Raw genomic sequence first — 22,995 nt, 5'->3', positions numbered from 1 at the left:
ATATATATATATATATATATATTGTAACGCACAGTTGATTGGCGGTGCTTGAGTCACTTTACCTCAGGTGAACTTGTGCCCGACGAACAGCTAGAGAGCTTCAGTAGAACGTCCACAGTCTTTTCGCAAGAGACCCGCACCTCTTCTTCTTCCCTCGTGTCCCATGCTGATGACATGTTGCTCTGATTGCGCGTGCCTTGCGAGCCCGTGTTGCCCGCTTCACTGCCGCTATCTTTCGCAGGTAGCAGTAAACAGCTGGACGGACGCAGGAAGCGGCTGGCGCGCGTAATTTGAAATCATATTGCGTCATTGTCCCCCTTTCAAGAGTGCATCGTCCCGATGCTCATACAGAGGGCGGTGGTTTCTAGACTGTCATGAGTTCGCAGTGCATGTAGGTGGAAGCAGTTGTTGCCTGTCGTAGTACGGTTTCATTCGGACGACATGTACGATTTCTGTTCGATGCCACCATCGTGATGAGGTTACTTGACCTTCTGAAGCAACTTGGTAGTTCAAAGGACTAATTCGGCGAATTATCCTATACGGGCCAAAATAGCGACGAAGGAGCTTCTCGGATAGGCCGCACATCCATACGGGAGTCCACACCCATACTTTGTCTCCAGGTGCATGCTGGACGTCTCTTTGTCGCAAGTTGTATTGGTCCGCGTCGGCTTGCTGCTGCTGCTGAATGCGGTGTCATGCCAGCTTCCATGCTTCTTCAGCTCTTTGTGTGAAGTCGCTGACGTCATTGTCATTTTCGGAGGTCTCATCTACTGGTAGCATTGCATCTAAGGTAGTGGTGACAGTCCGGCCAAAAACGAGTTGGAAAGGTGTCATTTGAGTAGTCTCTTGCACAGCGGTATTGTATGGGAACGTTGCATAGGGTAGTATCCTGTCCCATGTTCGGTGCTCCATGTCCACGTATATTGACAACATATCAGTCAGCATTCTTTTCAGTCGTTCAGTCGGTCCATTTGTCTGCGGATGATATGGGGTGGTTTTTTGGTGACTGGCGTGCGTCAACAACATATCAGTCAGCGTTCTTTTCAGTCGTTCAGTCGGTCCATTTGTCTGCGGATGATATGGGGTGGTTTTTTGGTGACTGGCGTGCGTCAATTTCATAATGGCCTCTGTTAAGTGGGCAGTAAATATGGTTCCTTGGTCCGTGATGAGAACTTTAGGAGTGCCATGCCATAGTACTAGGTTAGTGACAAAAAAATCTGCTACTTCACTGGCCGTTCCCTCGACAAGAGACCCTGTCTCGGCATATCGAGTTAGGTAGTCAGTTCCAACTACGATCCAACGCTTTCCTGATGACGATGTGGGAAAGGGGCCAAGTAAGTCCATTCCCACTTGTGTGAATAGAGTTTCTGGTGGCTGTATCGGTTGTAGCAGACTTGCTGGCTTGAATGGTGGTATTTTACGTCTTTGGCAGTCCCGGCAGGTTCTTACGTAGTGTTACACAGAATTCAATAACTTTGGCCAGTAATACTTCATGCGGATGCGTGCGAATCTTCTGCTCACTCCTAAATGTCCTGCTGATGGGTCGTCGTGGCATGCTTCCAATATCTCGAGTCGTAACTTTGAAGGTACGACGAGCAGAAATGTCTCTGCACTATGTTCAAGATGTCTTTTTACAGGACATTATTTCTCAGGACGAATGACGACACGCTGCGGACAAAAGCTCTTGGAATGTCGACAGGGTGTCCTTCTAGGTAATCAATGAGCAGGTGTAACTCCGCTTCAGATCGCTGATGCTGAGTCATTTGCGATGTTGTCACAGCTCCTAGGAACGGGCAATCCTGTCCATTTTCCAGAAGCGTAGATTCCGTGTATTAAATAGGTGCATGTAACAAGCAATCAGTATCACTGTGCTTGTGACCAGACTTGTATACGACATTTATATTGTATTTGTGCAGTCGTAGACTCCATCTTGCCAGCCGTCCAGATGGGTCTTTGAGATTCGCCAGCCAGCACAACAAATGATGGTCGCTGATAGCTTGGAATGGTCGGCCATATAAGTATGGTCTAAACTTGCTGTTGGCCCATATCACCACGAGGCATTCTTTTTCTGTCGCTGAGTAGTTCACCTCAGCCTTCAAAAGTGTTCGACTAGCATACGCAATGACTCGTTCCTCTCCATTTTGCCATTGAATGAAGACGGCACCGAGGCCTAAATTGCTTGCGTCTGTGTGAATATCAGTTTCGGCTTCCTCGTCGAAACGAGCAAGAACTGGGTGGTTCTGAAGACGCTTTCGGAGCACATTGAAAGCATTCTCCTGCTCATTCAACCAGACGAAAGGGGTGTCTTCCTTTGTTAGCCGTGTTAGTGGTTCGGCGATCCTTGAAAAATTTTTGATGAAGCGTCTGTAGTAGGCGCAAAGTCCCAAGAATCGCCTAACAGCCTTTTTGTCGGTTGGTTTTGGAAATTTCTCCACTGCCGCAGTCTTTTCAGGGTCCGGGCGAATGCCTTTTGAACTGACGATGTGGCCGAGGTAAAGAAGCTCGCGAAAGCCAAAGACATTTCTGCGGTTTTATCGTCAGACCTGCTGATATAATAGCTATCATCACAGCCTGCAGTCGTTCTACATGCTGCTCGAAGGTGGTAGAAAAAACCACGACATCGTCAAGATAAACGAGACAGGTTTGCTATTTCAGACTGGTGAGCGCAGTGTCCATCATCCGCTGAAATGTGGCAGGTGCGGAACAAAGGCCGAATGGAAGCACTTCGAACTTGTATAGTCCGTCTGGCATCACAAATGCAGTCTTTTCACGATCTCGTTAGTCCACTTCTGTCTGCCAGTAGCCGCCTTTGTGGTCCAGGGAGGAAAAGAATTTGGCATCTTGCAGTCTATCTAGAGTGTTATCGATTCTTGGAAGCTGGTACACATCCCGCTTTGTGACGGCGTTCAGCTTTCGGTAATCAATGCAGAAGTGCAAGGTCTGGTCCTTTTTCTTTACAAGTACCGCAGGCGATGCCCACGGACTTGCCGACAGCTGAATTACATCGTCTTCCAGCGTTTCCTTAACTTGACTTCCTATAGCTTCTCTCTTTTTTGTTGACACTCGGTAGGGATGCTGGCAAATAGGCCTCACTGATTCGTCGACAATTATCCGATGTTTGGCAATAGATGTCTGCCGGTCTTTGGATGACATTGAAAAACATTCGGCAAATTCTCTTACAAGGGTTTCTATTTGCTCCTTCTGTCTGGGCGATAGACCTGGTTCGATGTCGATGGCTGCAAGGACAGAATCCACATCTTGGAATTTCGATGTCGAAATCTCTGGAATGCTCAGGTCTGTAACTTGGACGAAGTTATTAGGGCTGGCAATAACGGTTCCCTTCGTGACATGTTGCACCTCATTTCTAAAATTAGTGAGCAAAATGTTGGCACATCCACCACGCAGCTGAACAAGGCCTCTTGCCACGCACATCTCTTTTTGAGTAGGAGACTGGTGTTGCTGTCTGCAATTCCTTCGTAGTCACTGAACATGTCGCTTCTGACTGCGACGGCTACGCTGGATTTGGTGGAAGCATCACATTGTCATCGGCAATGTAAAGGGCGTTGAATTTTACTTCAGTGTTGAATGCTGCGACAGCGTGCTTTGTTGAAAAGGAAACACATGATTCCCGCAAGTTGATTACAGCGCCATTATCTTGCAAGAAGTCCATGCCGATAATCAAGTCCCTTGAGCACTTGGGAAGGACGATAAAGCTAGCGACATACGTGAAGCCTCATATTCCTTGTTCTAGCTGTGCACTTGCCAGTGGGGTCGATGAGGTGTCCTCCTGCGGTGCGAACTTGTGGCCCTTTCCAAGGAGTCGGCACTTTCTTCAGTTTCCTGGCAAGCTCATTACTTATTACCGAGTAATAAGTAATAAGTAACGGCGCTGTTGATCGAGGTTAGTGTTGCTGGTAGGTGTATGGGGAGCTTTGATGAGTGGACAGGTACTCTTAGATTTCGAATGAACGCTCACCACTTCGAGGGCAAGGTGCATTCACCGGAGAACCACGAAGCCCTGCCTGGCAATAGTGGCACATTCTGTACAGGTGGCCAGCCTCACCACAGTGGTAGCATATGGGTATTCGGTCAGGAGTGCGCCATACATCAGCCTTCCTGAATCTTCTCTCAGGTGGTGGCAGTGTAGTTCGAGGCATCGAGCTATTCATAGAGGGAGTGGCTGCGACGTCAGCATGTCTGGGAGTTTGCTGCAGCACATCGGCATATGAGGTATTCGATTGGCGCAGTAGTGGCGCTTGGGGCTGCGCACTGAGTTGTGGTTCCCGGACCACCTGTCTGACCTCTTCACGCACCAGGTCTGCTAGCGAAGAGGGCGTTGGAGCATTCTGGTCAAGCCGTAGCCTCTGAAGCTCTTCTCGCACTACAGATCGCACGAGCTCTCGTATGACCTCCACGCTGTTTCCGAAGATGGCTGGAACTGTGTCTACAGGGGTGACGTTCATCTCCCGGTTGTACATCCTTGATCGCTGTTGCAACGTGCTTTCCATTGTTGTCGCCTCTGAACGAAACTCAGCGACTGTGTGCGGTGGGCTCCGAACCAACCCTGCAAACAGTTCCTGTTTTACGCCTCGCATTATATGACGTTTCTTGTCCTCGCTCATGTTAGGATCAGCTTGGCATAGGCAGGACATGTCTTCTACATACATGGCCACGCTTTCATTGTTACGCTGGTTTCTTGCTTGCAGGGCAGCTTCGGCCCTCTCCCTGCGCTCGGTACTCAGGTAAGTTACCAGCAACTCCCGCCGGAAAGCATCCCACGACACAAATGTCGCTTTGTGGTTCTCAAATCACGTTCGTGCGCTGTCCTCTAATGCAAAGTAAACTTCTCATAGCTTGCGCTCTCCGTTCCATCCATTGAACTCAGCAACATGCTCAAAGCGTTCCAGCCAGGCCTCTGCGTCTTCAAATGTGTCTCCGTGGAAAGGCTCTGGCGTCATTGGCAAGTTGACTACGATGTGAGTTGGTGTGGTTTGGGTTGCCATCTCGGTAGCGTTTCCGCTAGCAGATGCTGACGCTCCGATAGAGTTCGGCAAAGGGAAAAACTCGGGGGGCTCACTACGTAGGTGACGACTGCTGCGTTGGTGAACAGGAGTCAATTCGATGGGTCCAAGTCGCCGTTAGTCCGGGCTCCTTTCTCTGACTCGAGAAGGGCTTGAAATCATACCCCGCACCTCCACCAGATTTGTAATGCACAGTTGAGTGACGGTGCTTTGATCACATTACCTTGGGCGAACTTTTGCCCGACAAACAGCTAGAGAGCCTCAGTAGAACGTCCACAGTCTTTTCGCAAGACACTCGCACCCCTTCTTCTTCCCTCGTGTCCCGCGCTGATGACATGTTGCTCCGATTGCGCGTTTCTTGCGAGCCCGTGTTGCCCGCTTCACTGCCGCTATCTTTCGAAGGTAGCAGTAAACAACTGGATGGACGCAGGAGGCGGCTACCGCGCGTATTTCCTAGGTATACTTTGTGGCGCAAAATACATTTCTTGAAAAGGGACAGAAGAAAGGAAGACAGTGAAGCGCCAGTGTTGGCACTTCACTGTCTTCCTTTCTTCTGTCCCATTTCAAGAAATGTATTTTGCGCCACAAAGTATACCTAGGAAATCTAAGCACCAACTTGCCCAAGAAGAAGTCCTTTTGGAATATCTACCACGCGTAATTTGAAATAATCTTGTGTCTATATATATGGTTGTAGCGAAGAGATTGTAGAAGAGACGCTAGTGGGTTCAGCGCTACTGGCTCTAAACGCTAGTGGGTCGAGCGCTCCTGCTGAGCAACGGCTCTCGTGCTTGGAAGCTGTGACTGCCCTGCCCGTCGACGTTGCGCTGCTCCCGAAGCTCGGGATGAGGAAAACTAATTGTCGCAGTCCATGAGGCAAGGGCTGCGACGCCGTCGAAACGCGGAAGTCCTCAACGTAGCCCGACCAATGTGATAGACGTGTTAGTTGACGGTGTGCGCACATATGCCCTCGTGGATACCGGAGCCGCTGTATCAGTTATGGACGCAAAGCTTTGTCGCTTCCTTCGAAAGGTTACGACGCCCATTGCTGGATTCGCCCTCCGCACAGCAGGCGCACAGCGTATTCACCCGATTGCGGTGTGCACCGCTCGTGTTCTCATCGAGGACGTTGTATACGCCGTCGAATTTATTGTGATTTCCTCGTGCTCCCACGAAGTTATCCTGGGGTGGGACTTTCTCGCCCGCCACGATGCCGTCATTCATTGCGCACGGGCCGAACTAGAACTATCGCCGATCTCAGATATGACGCTTGCCGATAATGCTTCTTTTGCAAACAAACTACTCGTCAGACACGACACCAACGTTCCTCCCAACTCGTCAGTGATTGTATCAATGCATTGCAGCAGCCTCTCTGACGCCATCGCACTACTTTCTTCATCAGGCCGCTTTTACACTCGAAAACGTCTGCTGCTGCCTTTTGCGACTGTGAACGTCAAACAGGGCTCCACAGCTATTTTTGTCTATAACCCCTTCTCATACCCTGTGATGCTGCTTCAAGGCGAATGTCTTGGCCACGTGGGAGTGATCGACGCCGTACAAATTACGGATGTTCCCGAAGACACGTCCTGCGCCTGTTACAACACGCTCGGTTCTCTCGCGACGTCCGACCCTTTGCCCACAGGTGTGTTCGATTCATCTATTGCCGATGGCCTCACCCCACCTCAGCGTTCGCAGCTTCTGCGCATCTTAGAAGAATTTCGTTCTTCTTTTGATGTCGAGCAACCTTCCTTGGGCCGGGCGTCTGCTGTCACGCACCATATTGACACTGGCTCCCAACCGCCATTGCGGCAACGACCATATCGCGTCTCGGCCACGGAACGTCGTGTGATTAATGAGCAAGTGGGCGATATGCTTCGCCGCGAAGTGATCCGACCCTCGAACAGTCCATGGGCATCCCCTGTCGTCCTTGTTACGAAAAAAGACGGCTCGGTACGGTTCTGTGTAGACTATCACCGCCTGAACAAGATCACTCGCAAAGATGTATACCCGCTGCCGCGAATTGATGACGCCATCGATAGCCTACAAGGAGCAGAATTCTTTTCATCTCTAGATTTACGCTCCGGCTATTGGCAAGTACCTATGGCTGACGTCGATAGGCCGAAGACAGCCTTTGTCACACCCGACGGCTTATACGAATTTAACGTCATGCCGTTTGGACTTTGTAATGCGCCAGCAACTTTTGAACGCATGATGGACACAGTCCTCCGCGGTTTGAAGTGGCACACGTGCTTATGTTATCTCGACGACGTTGTTGTTTTTGCCTCTGACTTCACCACGCACCTTCAACGCCTACGGCATGTTTTGACTTGCTTAGCGAACGCTGGCCTTCAACTGAACCTAAAGAAGTGCCGATTTGCAGCGCGGCAGCTCATGATACTAGGTTATGTCGTCTCGAAGGATGGAATCCTCCCCGATCCAGCCAAACTTCGTGCCGTAGCTGAATTTCCTAAACCGACGTCCGTCAAAGAACTGCGCAGTTTTGTAGGTTTGTGTTCCTACTTCAGGCGCTTCATTCGCAATTTCGCCGCCGTCATATCACCCCTGACGAAGCTCCTTGGCAGCAACGGACCTCTCCATTCGTGGTCGTCTGAGTGCGACGAGGCGTTCACTAAGCTCCGTCGTTTGCTGACGTCTCCTCCCATTTTGCGCCACTACGATCCAACGGCACCTATTGAGGTACACACAGATGCCAGCGGTGTTGGCCTCGGCGCTGTCTTAGCACAGCGCAAAGAAGGGTTTCCTGAATATGTTGTGGCATATGCCAGCCGTATGCTTACTAAAGCCGAGACCAATTACACCGTCACGGAAAAAGAATGTCTGGCGATCATCTGGGCGCTTACCAAGTTCCGGCCCTATTTGTATGGTTGCCAATTTGATGTCGTCACGGACCACCATGCACTATGCTGGCTGTCGTCATTGAAGGATCCCTCAGGCCGTCTCGCCCGCTGGGCGCTTCGCTTACAGGATTACGATATCCGCGTACTGTACCGCAACGGACGCCAGCATGCTGATGCTGACGCCCTCTCACGTTCTCCCTTGCCAGACGACAATGCCTGCTGCGCAATATCCCAGCTTGACGTCTCTTCCGTCGACATTGGGACCATCGCTTCTGAGCAGTGCAAGGACCCCTGGATTGCCTCCATCATAGACTGCCTTGCTGATCCGTCATCGCAGCCAACCACTCGTGCACTGCGCCGTCAAGCTCGCCATTTCGCCATTCGCGACGACCTGCTTCATCGACGCAATTACACCTCTGACGGCCGCCAGTGGTTATTAGTTGTACCTCGAACCCTGCGTTCTGAAATCTGCGCATCGTTCCACTCTGATCCACAGTGTGCGCATTCGGGACTTTTCAAAACCTACCAGCGCCTCCGACGACGCTACTACTGGCGCGGAATGTACAACTACATTCAAAAGTTTGTTCGTTCATGCCCCGACTGCCAGCGCCGAAAATCTCCACCCCACCTCTCGCCAGCTGGCCTGCAGCCTCTACCCTGCCCTACCCAACCGTTCGGGCGCGTTGGCATCGATTTGTATGGACCACTTCCCCTGACGTCGGCTGGTAACCGCTGGGCCATTGTGGCAGTAGATCACCTTACCCGATACGCTGAAACCGCCGCTCTCCCAGCAGCTACAGCGCGCGATGTTGCATCATTCCTGCTTCGCCGATTCATCCTGCGGCATGGTCCACCCCAAGAATTGCTCAGCGATCGCGGACGCGTCTTCCTGTCGGAGGTAGTTGAAGCGGTTCTTAAAGAGTGCCACGTTGTTCATCGTACGACTACGGCGTACCACCCTCAAACGAATGGCCTCACCGAACGCTTCAACCGTACGCTCGGCGACATGCTTTCAATGTACGTTGCCTCCGACCACACGAACTGGGACGCCATTCTGCCATTCGTCACCTACGCGTATAATACCGCTACGCAGAGCACCACTGGATTTCCCCCCTATTTCTTGCTGTATGGTCGACACCCTTCGCACACCATCGACACCATTCTTCCGTACCGGCCGGATGCATCCGAGTACGTCCCTATTTCTGACACGGTCCGACATGCAGAAGAGTGCCGCGACCTCGCACGGGCCTTTACTTCCGATGATCAAGAGCGCCGGAGGAGCACTCGCGGTGACGCCACTGCCACGGTCACCTTCGATCCGGGAGCGCTCGTGTGGCTCTCAGTCCCTTTAACTGCCCCTGGCCTCTCATCAAAACTGGTCCCTAAGTATGAAGGCCCTTATCGTGTTCTCGAACGCGCATCTCCTGTAAACTATGTCATTGAACCAGTTGAGCCATCTGAAGACATGCGCCGCCGTGGACGAGACATTGTCCATGTCGACCGTTTAAAGCCTTACTACGACCCGCTCATAGTGACGAGCTCTTAGGTCGCCGGACGGCTCCCTTCTCGCTCCCGGGGGGTGGTTGTAGCGAAGAGATTGTAGAAGAGACGCTAGTGGGTTCAGCACTACTGGCTCTAAACGCTAGTGGGTCGAGCGCTCCTGCTGAGCAACGGCTCTCGTGCTTGGAAGCTGTGACTGCCCTGCCCGTCGACGTTGCGCTGCTCCCGAGCTCTGCCAAATAAACACCTTTAGAATATATATATATATATATATGTATGACTGGAAGGTCACAGTGCAAATATTTGTGTTGCGTACTTCCTGCCTATCTATGTGGTCTTGCACTATACATGCAAAATGTCATACTAGCAAAGCTGAGCATCAACCCTTGCATTTGAAAGGCTTTTTTGAATGCTAGGCAGTTATGCTTTTAAGCATATTCTGACAACAAATGTGCACCACCTTCATTTCATCATGATGGAAAGGGATATACTGGTACACAGCCAAGCTTTTCTAGCGTACCTGCAAGAATACAGCTGTGCATAGGCACCAACTACGGGGGGGGGGGGGGTACTCCGGGGCACAAGCCCCTTCCGAAGTTTTCTGGAGGGGAGGCAAGGTGGGCTAAGGTGGGCTGAGCCCCGTGCCAGCGATGCCAACGCCTCCCCCTCCCCCTAAAGTGTCATTACCAGAGTTCTGTCATCCACATCATCTGAGGTTTCTTTTCAATTGCCTCTGTCTTTTCACTTAGAATGTTATTGTGGCTAAAAGCTTACTGCATCGCTGTGCAAATGTGCACAGCTTTTAATTCACACTTTCGCTTTAATTCTGCAAATAATGACAATAAAAGGGCAAGCACATTAGAAGCACAAGTGGTGACTACCTCATCCATATTTTCTAACTTCCACATTAAAAAAAAAAAAATTCCAATGTGAACACCATGCATGCACAAGCACAATCTATTTAAATATATGTATTAGGCCAAGATGACAAAAAACAAATCTGGTGGAAACGGGGGAAGAAGAAAAAGAATAGAGAGATTGTGCTTTGGTTCTGTGCATACTTGTCGTGGAATGTTACATTAGCACAGTCTATGACAGGATAGAAGTCTCTATTGTAATAAAACTGTACTTAGCAGCCTCACAACACAGACTCCATTTTGTTCTATCACACTTCTTCTTTATTCTCTTTTCTCACCCTGCCCCTTGTCATGTTTCAACTTCTTCTATTTGCAGGCCGTCATAGGATTGCTTCATTCCCCGCAGCATTGTTTGCATCCCTCCTGGAATGGTACTTGAATATAGACATTTCCAACCACCTGGGAATGCTGGATATATGCTAATGTATTGTTTGATGTCTCTGATAGTCCTTTCAGGCAACCCATTTGCTGCAGGATGATAGGGCACAGTGAACCGTAACTTGATGTTACGCTTTTCAGCCCATTCCTGTAGCCGACGACTTCGGAAAGCAAGTCCATTGTCAATTACTTTTACATTGTCAAACATTTTCCTGTTCAAAAATGAAATTACGCTGTTAGCATCTTCTTTACCAGGTCTTGCTGCAATCATCCTGGTGCACTTATCAGTGCACAACAGGAAGGCTTGTGTCTTCTTAACTCTTTCAGAATTTTTTCGTAGTTCCGCGAAGTCTAGATGAATAACCTCAAATGGACGTGTTAGAATATTGTGGTATAACCATTTTTTTGTCGGTTGTTTAAATTTTACTTTGTTACTGGCATTTATGTTTACTGGCATTTATGACATGATAAAAGATAGTCTTTTGTTTCTTGCTTCATACGAGGCCATGAGAACCTTTTTGTCAATTGCATGTGGGTTCTCCAATAGCCATCATGGCCTCCTGATTCTGGGCTATCATGATACAGTTTCAATATTTTTGGAACCAAAGAAGTAGGAACGGCAACTCGTCCATCTTTAGTATGTTGCAAAACCTCGGTTCCTTCCCATATCCTTGCAACATTTGCCTCTTCAAAATTGGCTGGAAATATAATGGCTAATCGCGACATTGCATTCACGTCCTTCATAGAAGCTCCCGAGCGATGAGCTACTTCAAAATCAAATTGCTGCAGTTCACCCGCCCAACGGGCTATCTTTCCTTTCAGTTCGGCCATCTTCAATATGTACGTTACTGTTTCATGGTCTGCGTATAGCTTGAACTTTGCACCTTCCAAATATGAACGGAAGTAGGAGATGGCTTTTATAACAGCGAGAGCTTCTTTTTCTGTTGGGGTATAGTTCAATTCAGTTTTGTTAATTGTGTAGCTGTAGTATCCAACTACATGAAGCTGTTGGTTTGGTGGTGGTGATGAGTCTCTCTGATATGACTGCTCCCGTTCCATATCGGGAAGCATCGGTATTCAACTCTAAGGGCAGCGCAGTCTGGTAAGCACAACACAGGATCAGAAGTTATTATTCAAACCAATTCTCGGTAGGCATCACCACATTCTTCTGTCCAGTCAGTTTGTCAGACAGCGACTTTTGAGAGCATAATCTTGCGTGAATGCTCTGAAATGGCCCGCCATTCTTGTTTCGTATTCTTCATTGTTCCATCCAAAACTCTGCCAAGAAATGTCACCTTAGTTTTGAAAAACTCACTCTTCTTGTAATTAACTTTTAGCTTAGCTTCAGATAACACTGCCAGAATATGACCCAGGTGTTCCTCATGCAACTTTTCATTTTTAGAGTATATGATAATGTCGTCCATGTAAACATTGCAGAAGCGTCCAATGTAGGGATTCAAAACTGTGTTCATCATCTTTTGAAACCAAATAGGTGAGTTTTTTCACCCAAAAGGAAGGTGATTATATTCGTATGTGCCAAATGAAGTCGTAAATGCGGTGCATTGCTTGGTGTTTTCTTGCAGTGGCACCTGCCAGAAGCCCTTGCACAAGTCTACGCAAAAAAAAAAAAAAAAAAAAAAAAACCCGGTACAGCCTTCGGTTTCACCTATGATGGTGTCAATCCTTGGCATTGGAAAAGGTATAAACAGGGTTTGGTTATTTACTGCTCTGTAATCCGTACATAGCTGCCAGCTACCGTCTTGCTTTGGAGCAATGGTGATAGGTGAAGCGAAGAGAGACACCGACGGGCGAATTACATTAGCGCCTAACATCCTTTGTAGCTCTTTCTTTAGCCAAGCCTTCTTTTCTCTTGTCGAGTGGTATGGCTTTTTTCTCAGGTGTTGGGCTGCTGAGCACGAGGTCGCGGGATCAAATCCCGGCCACGGCGGCCGCATTTCGATGGGGGCGAAAATGCGAAAACACCAGTGTACTTAGATTTAGGTGCACGTTAAAGAACCCCAGGTGGTCAAAATTTCCGGAGTCCTCCACTACGGCATGCGTCATAATCAGAAAGTGGTTTTGGCACGTAAAGCCCCATAATCTAATTTTTTTTTTCTCAGGTGAAATGGAACTTCGAACTTTGTTGCTTCCGGTGGATATCCTCCCAAGCATACCAGTTCGAGATAGAGTTGAGTGATTACACTGTCTTTCTTCAGCATCTGTTGGTGGTCTTCTTTCTGTCCTGACTGTTTGGTCAGCCTCTTGATCAACAGACACCGTATCGTCCCAATAAATATTCAGTCTCAACAACTTCATATCCGGACGGGATAGGAGAAAGTCGTACTCCACACTGTCTAAAACTAATGCAACCACTCCTGCCTCTTTAGATTGGTACTTTACTTTCAGGCATGCTCATTCACAATACTCTCTCTTGCTTCCATCATACCTACGCACAAGAACTGATCTCCCTCGGAATACATCTTGCAGGTTTGCGTTGCTTTTCTTAAGAATAGATACAGAAGCTCCGCTGTCTATAAGGGCTCTTGTATGTTCTCCATTAACCTCAATTTCTATATGTAACAAACTCCCAGGAATCAAAGAAACAGTCTCGTTTTTTGTCATAGGGTCAGACTGAGAACCCTCATTTATTAGTTTTTTTTTTTTTTTAAATCTGGGCAAACTGGGTACCTCAGGCAGCGGCTCTCTTTCTGCGGCATGCAACGACCTATGGTGACTTCCCTCTTGGTAGCCATTCTTTGGTAACCGTTCATGAAACCGTCCGTTTCTGGATGCTTCTGCCCCTTGAACATCCCAACGCAGCTTTGTCGTCCTCTCCATCCAATGGCAGGCAATCTCATGAAATGACTCCAGCAAAGCATCCATAGTTTTTGGTGCTGCAGCTTGAATTTGTCGTTGCAATTCCCGAGGTAGGCCATGTACTATGAGCGGTGTAACGGATGTCAGTGGAAGTTCCGGCTCTGCAAGTTGATGTAGTCGACGCATCTCGGAGAAATACTCGAGCACTGCTCCAGACTTACAGCGATAAGATATAGCTTGTTCCCATCACTCGAGCGGGCTGCCACAGAATGATGAGATGAAGCTCCCCTTCCACGTGCTCCATGCATCACATTGATGTCCCGTGATACGCAGCTCGTACCATTTTCTTGTGATGCCATTTAGAAAAAGGAGCATATGCTTCACTCTTCTTGTATCTGTGTCCCAGCCATTTTGTCGACAGGTCTAGTCAAAGAACGCAATCCAAGCTTCTGGATTCCCCAACAAACCATCAAAGGGTTCAGGTTCCACAACCTCTGTAGGAACGCTTTCTTTGAGGCTCAGAGCCAAGACAAGAGTCTGAATCATTTCATTTTGCTGTAAAACTTGCTTTTGTTTAAGTTGAATCGCCTGAAGCATAACGGAGAGATCTGAATAGTTACTTGGCTCCAATGCGACTGACTTCTCTATTTGCGATATCACAAGGTGGTTGAAAAGGGAGACTTGAAAGTTTATGTTCACGGACCCTTTTTCTAAAAGTTCGTCCAAAGACATAGATGCCTTCTGCAGAACGATAGACGTGAGCTCACCTGTCGTCACATCGACGGGAATAACGACTGGCGGGTCTCCATGGAACGCGTACTTCGTGAAGACAAGGCTGTCTTTGGCTGGCTGAATGAAGAAGGTTACCCACATCATGGATCGTGACATGTGTACTTGTCTTCATCGGGTGACACGTTTCACTGCCTAACAAATGTTATCGCACAGCGCACGACACGCTTGCATGTGTTGGAAGTTTCTGGAATGTTATCGCTGGTTCCATTCACTGTCTGTGACCGAACCTTGTGTAATCTGATTGCATGTAGAATGTAGAACTTTGTGGAAGGTGCGCGGGTCCCAGCGATTAGTCTGGAACATTCGACGATTGATGTATAAAAGCTGACGCGCTTGACCCGTTGATCAGATTTCGATGACTGCCGATCATATTCGCCGCTACCGTTGTTCTTTGAGTGTAGCCTGTTTTTGAGGGCACAAGTTCGCCCAATAAGATGCTCGTTTCGTTAATCGCTGTTCTGCTGCCTTCTTAACAGTCACTACCACGTGACATCTGGTGGAGGTGCGGGGTAGTGACGGTTAAGAAGAGGGGGGTACTGACCTGTGTACTTGTCTTCATCGGGTGACACGTTTCACCGCCTAACAAATGTTATCGCACAGCGCAGGACGTGCTTGCATGTGTCGGAAGTTTCTGTAATATTATCGCTGGTTCCACCCACTGTCTGTGACTGAACTGTGTGCAATCTGATTGCATGTATGCGCGATGCAAATAATGTAGAACTTCGTGGAAGGCGCGCGGGTCCCAGCGATTAGTCTGAAACAATCGACGATAGATGTATAAAGCCGTCGCGCTTGACCCGTTGATCAGATTTCAATGACTGCCGATGTGTTCGCCGCTACCATTGTTCTTTGAGTGTAGCCTATTTTTGAGGGCACAAGTTCGCCCAATAAAATGCTCGTTTCGTTAATTGCTGTTCTGCTGCCTTCTTAAACGTCACTACCACGTGGCAGTCGTATAAAGCCAGCTGCACCAAAATATGTTATAGAACTGTACTTAGCAGCCTCACAACGCTGACTCCATTTTGTTCTATCGCACTTCTTTATTCTCTTCTCTCCCCCTGCCCCTTATCTTGTTTCAACTTCTTCTATTTGCAGGCCATCATAGGAATGTTACATTGGCACAGTCTATGACAGCATAGAAGCCTCTATTATGTGGATAACGCTGAGTATAGCCAGAGACGCGCAGCATCAGTTGTATTTTTCAACATGGGAAGTGGATGAAGACGTCAAGTATGATTTACTCGAAAGCATCACGACTCCCTAACTTCATGAGTTCGTCGCTCAAAAGGCTGGGAAGATGCTGCAGGAGATTGATGTTGAGGCATCGGTGAAGATAAGAATGAAGCACTCCGAACTTCAAGAACACATCATGACGCCACTGGTGCAGCTGACAGCAAGAACTGCACCGAGCAAGACCGACTCTTCCATGGACTCGTGCCTGCTAGAAATGCTTTGCCTGCAGCAGCAACATGCCTAGTGACAGCAGCAGCTCATGGAAAATCTTCTGACTGTTACTCAAGCCCAACAATGACAAAACAAGCAGATGGTAAAGTCCGAATTCATTGATGGAGAGAACTCAAGCCCAGAGACTTGGATCCAGTTCTATGAACAAGCGTGTGAGGTGAACTGGGGTGAACCATGTGATCGCATCAGCAACATGCGTCAGTTTCTCAACGGACTTGTCAAGAAGTCGTATGACATCTATTATGCTAGACATCAAGCTTTTTGGCAGCTTTTGACGAAAACTCGGTTGAAAGGTGGGACCGAGCTATTATTTATAAATATAGCTCGGGAAACCTCTAGAATATTTTTACGAGAAAAGGTGGCTTCTTCTCATGGCAAATGCAGAACTACTAGAGTCCGCAGTAGTGCTACTGATTGTTCATGGCTTATCCAAGGAACTTCAGAAGCAGGTGCAAGTAATGTTGCCTAAAACTATCGAAGAACTGTTGGGATGTTTCAGAAACATCTGCACCGATTTTACACCACAAGATGTGCATCGGACAGATCAAACTTTCGAAAGGGCTCCATGGAGGTCTCGCGAGCTTGAAAATCCTCATGGCCGAAATCGAGTCATCAACGTAATGTCTACTAACAGCAATGACTCGGAACCAGTAGTTTCCCCATTCAGAGGAAGTGCAACCAAAGAAACTAATAAAAGAGGGTGTCCAGTCCCACCTGACAACAAAAATTGAGACTTTTTTTCTAACTGCCCTTAGCCTTGTCTATATTAAACTCAATATCAATGGAGACAATGTTGACGCATTGGTTGATAGTGGTGCTTCTGTATCTGTAATAAATGAGGCTCTTGTTGAAAGTGACGAAATAATTAGAGGAAGACCGGTGCAGGTACAGAGCTTTGATGGGATGAGAAAAATATATGATGAATAGGTGAAAGCAAATATCTCTTATCAAGGCCAGAGGGCTAATGATGTTACGGGAAGGAGGAAGCATGAGTCTATTCACAGATGACTATTAGTGGCGGAGCCAACAAGCGTAGTGAAGCGATAAAACTAAACTCTTCTTCATCGTCTCCAAGGCCACCATCAGCTTCCTTTGCTTCCCACATTACCGACTGTGACAATACCGACGCCCTTGTCGTGAAGGGATGCGACTATAAATTCTTACTTTCGAGACCAGATATGAAGACACTGAAGTTAAACCTTCATTGGAAAGATGAAGTAACTGCGGCGCAAGAGATGTGCATGTCTTTGAACGTCACAGACTGCCTTGTTAAGTGTGAAAAAGACTTTGGGAAAAATTCCCTGAACTTATCTGTATAGGCAACTATCCACAGGCTACAGCAAAATTTACTGTTCCCTTTAATCTAAGAGATGTTACGCCGGTCAGAAAAAAACCTTGCAGTAGGTCACGAGGAAAGAAACTTTGGTTGAAAAATGAGATACAAAATGTGTTCGATGCTGGAATAATATGGCCATACGCGTCGCCTATTACTCTGGCTTCGAAAGAAGACGGATCTCTGTGCCTCTGTACTGATTACTGGATCTTGAATGGACAAATGGAAATTTTTCCAATGCCAAGGATCAACGAGATAATTGAAGAAACCAGATGTTGCAAAATATTTTTCTGTATAGACCTTTGCAAAGGATTTCGGCAGATTCTGCTTGAAGAGGAATATAAAATGTATACAGCCTTTGTCACTCCATTTGATGTGTACGAATATAATTGTTTGCCTCTTGGATGGAAAAACAGTGCAGCATGGTTACAAAAGATGATGAATAGTGTTCTCAAGCCATATCTCGGATTATTTTGTAATGGTTATGTAGACGACATCATAGTCTACTCCAAGGATGAAACATCACACTTGACATCTCTTTTGATGACATTAAGTGACTCCAAACTTAAAGTGAATTTTAAGAAACCTGATTTTTTTAAACACAAAATTACATTTCTCGGTCGCATTTTGGACGCATTCACAAAGAGCACGAAAGAGGAGTCCGTGGAACGTGTATGACAGATGAGGAAACCAGACAATGTACACGCAGTGAGTTTTTCTTGGCCTCGCAGGACACTTTAAAAATTACATAAAGGATTTTGCAGCATGCGCTAAGCCGTTGAACAACCTACTCCGTAAAAACACAGATTTCATTTGGACTGAAGAATGTGAGAAGGCGCACAGAGATTTGGCATTAGCTATATCATCAGACCCGGTCCTCACAATACCGGACTTCACTGTTCCATTTGAGCTTACAACGGATGCATTGAACTACGGAGCAGGTGGTGTACTGTACCAACAAAGAAGCACAAGTGGCAGCGAAAGAGGAAGACAAGTGCTTGGATGTTATACTCTTATATATACTCTTATACTCTTATACTTTCACAAAATTGGAACAAAACTACAGCACAAGTGAAAAGGAGGCATTGGCTGTTGCACTAGCGATTAGGTATATTCAATCGTACCTAAAAGACACGAAATTCAAACTGTTCACTGACCATCAGGCACTTACTCATTTGCTGAGTAGTAATCAACTGAAAGGGCGGATTGCTCGCTGGATCAGTGAAATTCAGCAGTTTGGTTTTGAGGTGGCACACAGAAGTGGACAAGGCTTGTCAGATGCTAATGCACTTTCTTGACCTCCCATTGTAGTAACTGTGGGAACAAGAAAAGCGTGAACTCACTTAAAATGTGGGAAAGCACAGAACAGCTGATGTATTTAGATGGAAAGTTTCACGTACCGAATACACTGAAAACAAAAGTTCTCGACCTCTATCGCGACAGTCCAGAGCACGGAGTAAGACATTTTGGAGGTGAAACTCCCGTCAGCGCGAGCGAGCGCGGGCGACCAGATAAGGTCACAATTGTTGTATGCGCCGGCGGGGCCATATACAGTGGCGGCGCCATGCGGCGCGTCGTAGAAGCCGCAGCTATAAAAAAAGAAATGCAGCGCCCGGGCAGGCGGCTCCAGCGCGCTCTCAACGGCGGTGATTTCTTTCCAGGCCGCCAGCACGATAACGGCTCCGCGATAACGGCTAAATGTTTCTTGCTCCGTGGTCCAGAGTCAGGAGGGCATAGCGGCTTCTGGCGAACATACTACAAAAGGAGATTTACATGGCCCGGTATGAAGAAATATATTAGCGATTACATTAGCTCTTGTCAACAATGTCAACTGAACAAACAAAACATAAGCAGAAGACAGACATCATGATTCTTCCACCTCATTCAAATAATTGCACTTATTGTATGAAACAACTTACAAATTATATTCAGCTGTCGATCATGCAGACATTGCTAATTACGTTGAAAATGTTCCTTTATACATTAGCATACATCAAATGGCCTGCCATTCATACCTTTAGGAATGAAGTACCCATTTTCCAGAGCTTTAGCAACAAACACACCCTCAAAGGGCCCCTCACCAGATCTGGCCATATTGAGGTGACAAGCACAGTGCATGCAATGCATGCTAACGATTGTGTCTACAAAACATTACGCCAGTATGCGCCGCATAAAAGGCTGAAATTTCAAGCCAAATGCCGTGCGCCCTTCTCCTCGCGGGCACGGCGCTCCCTGCTGGAGTGTGCGTCAGTTGCATAAGTGCACCTACATAGTTTGCAGTGCTGTGATGTCACCCACAAGGACACATGACTTTAAAAATTATTCAAGGCAACAGCAGTTATTTGCTTGATCTGTTGCTTCAATAGAGGAAATAAAGTTTAGATAAATAATAAAACATACAAAGCAAATGTCTGCACGTCTTTTCTTTAAATTTGTATTCTAGCAAAAGAGATGTGCTTCCATTCAATAGCACACAATCATGTTCTTTGATCCGTTCACGTCTACCTCAGTTTTCATGTGGCAGTCAAAGTGGTAAGGTGGCCTAGTCGGTTGCTGGATATAGAATTCATGTTTGCAACGTGGATTTGAAAAACACTTACACGAAAGGAAACAAGTGTGCTTGTGTGTGTCTCAAGTGTGCTGGATGACTAGCAGTATGACTTATCATACTACTAGTCTGATACCAGCGACGATGCAGTGTATCACGGTAAGAATCCACGAGCTGGACCAGCCTGTCTAAAACGTGTGCGCATCAAGGAATCCAGTTCACAGAAGCAGCCAGACAACAATGCAGGTGCTATCGTGCACAGCTCGCAAGATCGTGCGCTGAACGAAACAAAACATTGCAACAGCTCAGTCTCACACGCGAGACGATCACTGGAAATACGCTGCACAGGAAAAAAACAAGCAAACATACAAACAAAAAACCAACAAGGCGGTGACTGTGACGTGTACATGAGGTGATCCTCCAGCTCTGGTATGAGAGAATGCAGGGAAGTTTTGCTTGCGGAGGCTAGACGGGGCATGTTGCGAGAGTCAGTGTTGGTAGTGAAGCTCACCTCCTGAAAACATGGGTTTGCGACACTTTGTGTTTCTGTCTCTGTTAATAATGAACCCATTTGAAAAATTCTTGTGGTAGAACACTTCCTAGAGGACACGTAAGAATTGCCAGTGTACAACTAAAATTTTCTATGCATTGATGAGCATTGACCTCCCATTGACGAGTATAGTCATGAAATTTCTTACCAATGTAACCTATGATGACTGTACTTGTCCTATTGCATCTAGTTGCAATTTCTGATACTAGATGGCCACACTCGTCATGTTGTGCCATTTGTGTCCCGCCTTTCATTATATTGCCGCCTCTGATACCCCCACATAAAACATAGCTGGCCCCTCAAAACGACGCAATGAAAGCATACATAAAGCAAAGTATTTTGACGATTCCTCATTAGACGACAGTTCTGTAGATCTGTATATCTGTAGATCTGCAAATCTGTTCTGTACATCTGTAGATCTGCAGATCTGTTCTGTAGATCTGTAGTTCTGTTCTCTAAACAGGACAGTGCTCTGTCCTGTTTACTCGGTCGTCCTGTGTTGCGCTGTTCCCGTTTTTATTCTAAAGTTCTGTAGAATTTTGCGCGAAAATGGATAGTGATGTGTTCTCATCTGAGGAGTCTAAACAGAGCGGAGTTGGCCTCTGTGTTGCACCTTGCTTCGAAGTCTACGATGTGAAGATGACCTACTAACTGCTTTAGGGGCTGCGGAAAAGTAGCTGCTATTCATGTGCATGTATTTTGCACCATTTAGGTTCTTTTTCTTCTTATTCTCTTTTTTCATAGTGTACCGAGTTGCAAAACACTTTTTTGCAAGACACTAGGGCCATGCAGTGAGGCTATATTCAAACTATGTTTTTATGCAATTTGTGAAATAAAGGAGCCCCACTTAATTTAAATAATTGGGCTGTTTTATTCAGGAAAAAAAGAAAAGCTCCACAAATATAGGGGGGAAAAATTGCCGGTAAATTTGGTAACATTTTTGTTCTTTTGCGTGCTAGGAAAAGGGTTAAAGCTTTCTGGCCTTCAAGCTATCTCTGCACATGGAAGTACAACATTGAGCATGTGTGTGCAAATTTTAACGACAGAGTGCGAGAGAGACAATGCATTTGACGGTCAACCTTGCTTCTTTTTCTTTGCGAAAGTGTGAGACAAGCACATGTTGGATTTGTAATCTGTCCTCCCCATCCCTTGATGTTGTTGCTTATTGTAAGCAGCTTAGCGAAGTGTTCTGAAACAATCACATTAACTACAGCTAGTCTAACCCACACGTGCATGTCGCTTCTCACATGATGCTGCTGCCATTATGTCTCGGTTTCTACCCAGTTGTCTTTATATCATTATTATTTATTATTATCATTTATTATCATTATCATTTATTATCATTATCATGTCATTGTCGTTACGTCTGTTTCGGCTGCAATTTTCTTTGACGTCTGTACTTGTGAAAATATTGCCACTCACTGAAAAAATTTATCAAGACTGACAACCATTTGTATCTCTTGCAGCTACGAGCCGAACGAGATAGCTGCAAAGGTGGATGAGCTGCGTGACCTGCTGCAGCAGCAAGGCCACCTGCTCGATTTCCCAGCTCCCAAAGACGAGGCGGGCCGCTCCATGTAAGCCTTGCTTGGTACACAACCACTGCAAATGTCCAAGTAATTAGTACTGTATTTCAGAGTTACCGCCAGCTTCTGATCTTAGGCTAGAGCAGTTACACAAAAGGTGGCAGACTTTCAAGACCTTGCAGAATCACAGCCCAATTTTCAGCAAAGCTGTTGTTTTCAGGCAGTTGCATTAAACATTTCAGTTGCCTGTAGTAGAAAACCACACACTCTAAAACATTGCCTGTGTGTGCCTAACCTGCCCGGAATGTTTCTTGCACTTGTATCGCCACTTTAAAGGCCAACTGCAACATCTTGGGCCCCACAGATGACCTAGTTTCAGGTAATGTTGATGTAGAGCTGCCTCTGTGCAAAATGTTGCGTTTCAAGTCCTAGTGGATGTGTCACGAAAAAGCTTGCAAATGATACATTTCTGGTGTAGTAAAGCAATAAAATGCCATTGCATTACTGTTAGCCGAAAGTAATGCACGAGCCAGAATGTGCGACTCCTTGGCAGGACCTCAGAGATTTGAGACAGTGCCCACACTGCACTGATGAACCTCTGAGGCAACATGCCAGCATTTACACCATATCCACCGACTACTAGGGACATGCATCGCCTGTGATTTAGAGGTTGCAAATATGTAAATTTCTAGCTCTGTAGCATTCTCAAGATTGTTTAGTACTATGTACAGTCAGTTGCAAAAGTCTAGAGACCATGGCATCGTCAAAAAAATTTAATTTCTTCTTGCACAACCATGCAATGTGAAATTGTAATAATGCATGACACTGGTCAAGCGGGCACACATAGGCAGTGCCATTTGATTTCAGCCTTTATGCCTAGGCTGCACCTCTGCTCCTTAATCTTTTGCACTCGTCTCTGTTATTAGTACTCATTTACAACCAAATTAGCTAAAGTGAAAATTTTATTCCACTAACCAAGCTTCTACTTGGCTTTATTTTCTTCTTCCACTTATAGTCAGAGCTGATGGGTGCCCTTAAATATATTTAGCTTGCTGCAATACATGCCTATTACAGAATAAGCTAAGGCGTTCTGTTTCTGTGTCACAGTCATAGCAACAGACCTTCCCATTTTCATTTGCCATGTATTACGCCAACAAAGAACAAATTAAAACTGAGCCTGATCAGCAGGACCACAAATTTTTGTCATAAAGAATGGAATTGTGAGCAGCTACTTTTAACTCGAACCTCCTGCACAATGGGTAAAAAATTGAGACAAATGATGGTCCCAGCACTG

At 46.6% G+C, this 22,995-nt stretch overlaps 1 protein-coding gene across 8 annotated transcripts in view; it reads left to right on the top strand.

Annotated features, from left to right (window-relative positions):
- LOC142575078 (uncharacterized) overlaps positions 1–22,995 on the top strand; it is a 270,565-nt gene that overhangs the window by 19,740 nt on the left and 227,830 nt on the right. For all 8 annotated transcript variants that reach the window (XM_075684049.1, XM_075684045.1, XM_075684048.1 and 5 more), the window contains exon 3: positions 21,642–21,752. In XM_075684049.1, coding sequence (XP_075540164.1) covers positions 21,642–21,752 — 111 coding nt within the window. The remainder of the gene's footprint in view (positions 1–21,641; positions 21,753–22,995) is intronic.

This window comes from Dermacentor variabilis, chromosome 3 (assembly GCF_050947875.1).
Source record: "Dermacentor variabilis isolate Ectoservices chromosome 3, ASM5094787v1, whole genome shotgun sequence".
NCBI classification, from domain to species: domain Eukaryota; kingdom Metazoa; phylum Arthropoda; class Arachnida; order Ixodida; family Ixodidae; genus Dermacentor; species Dermacentor variabilis.
The sequence above is the reverse complement of the archived record's forward strand: the minus strand, read 5'-3'. Positions and strand labels throughout refer to the sequence as shown.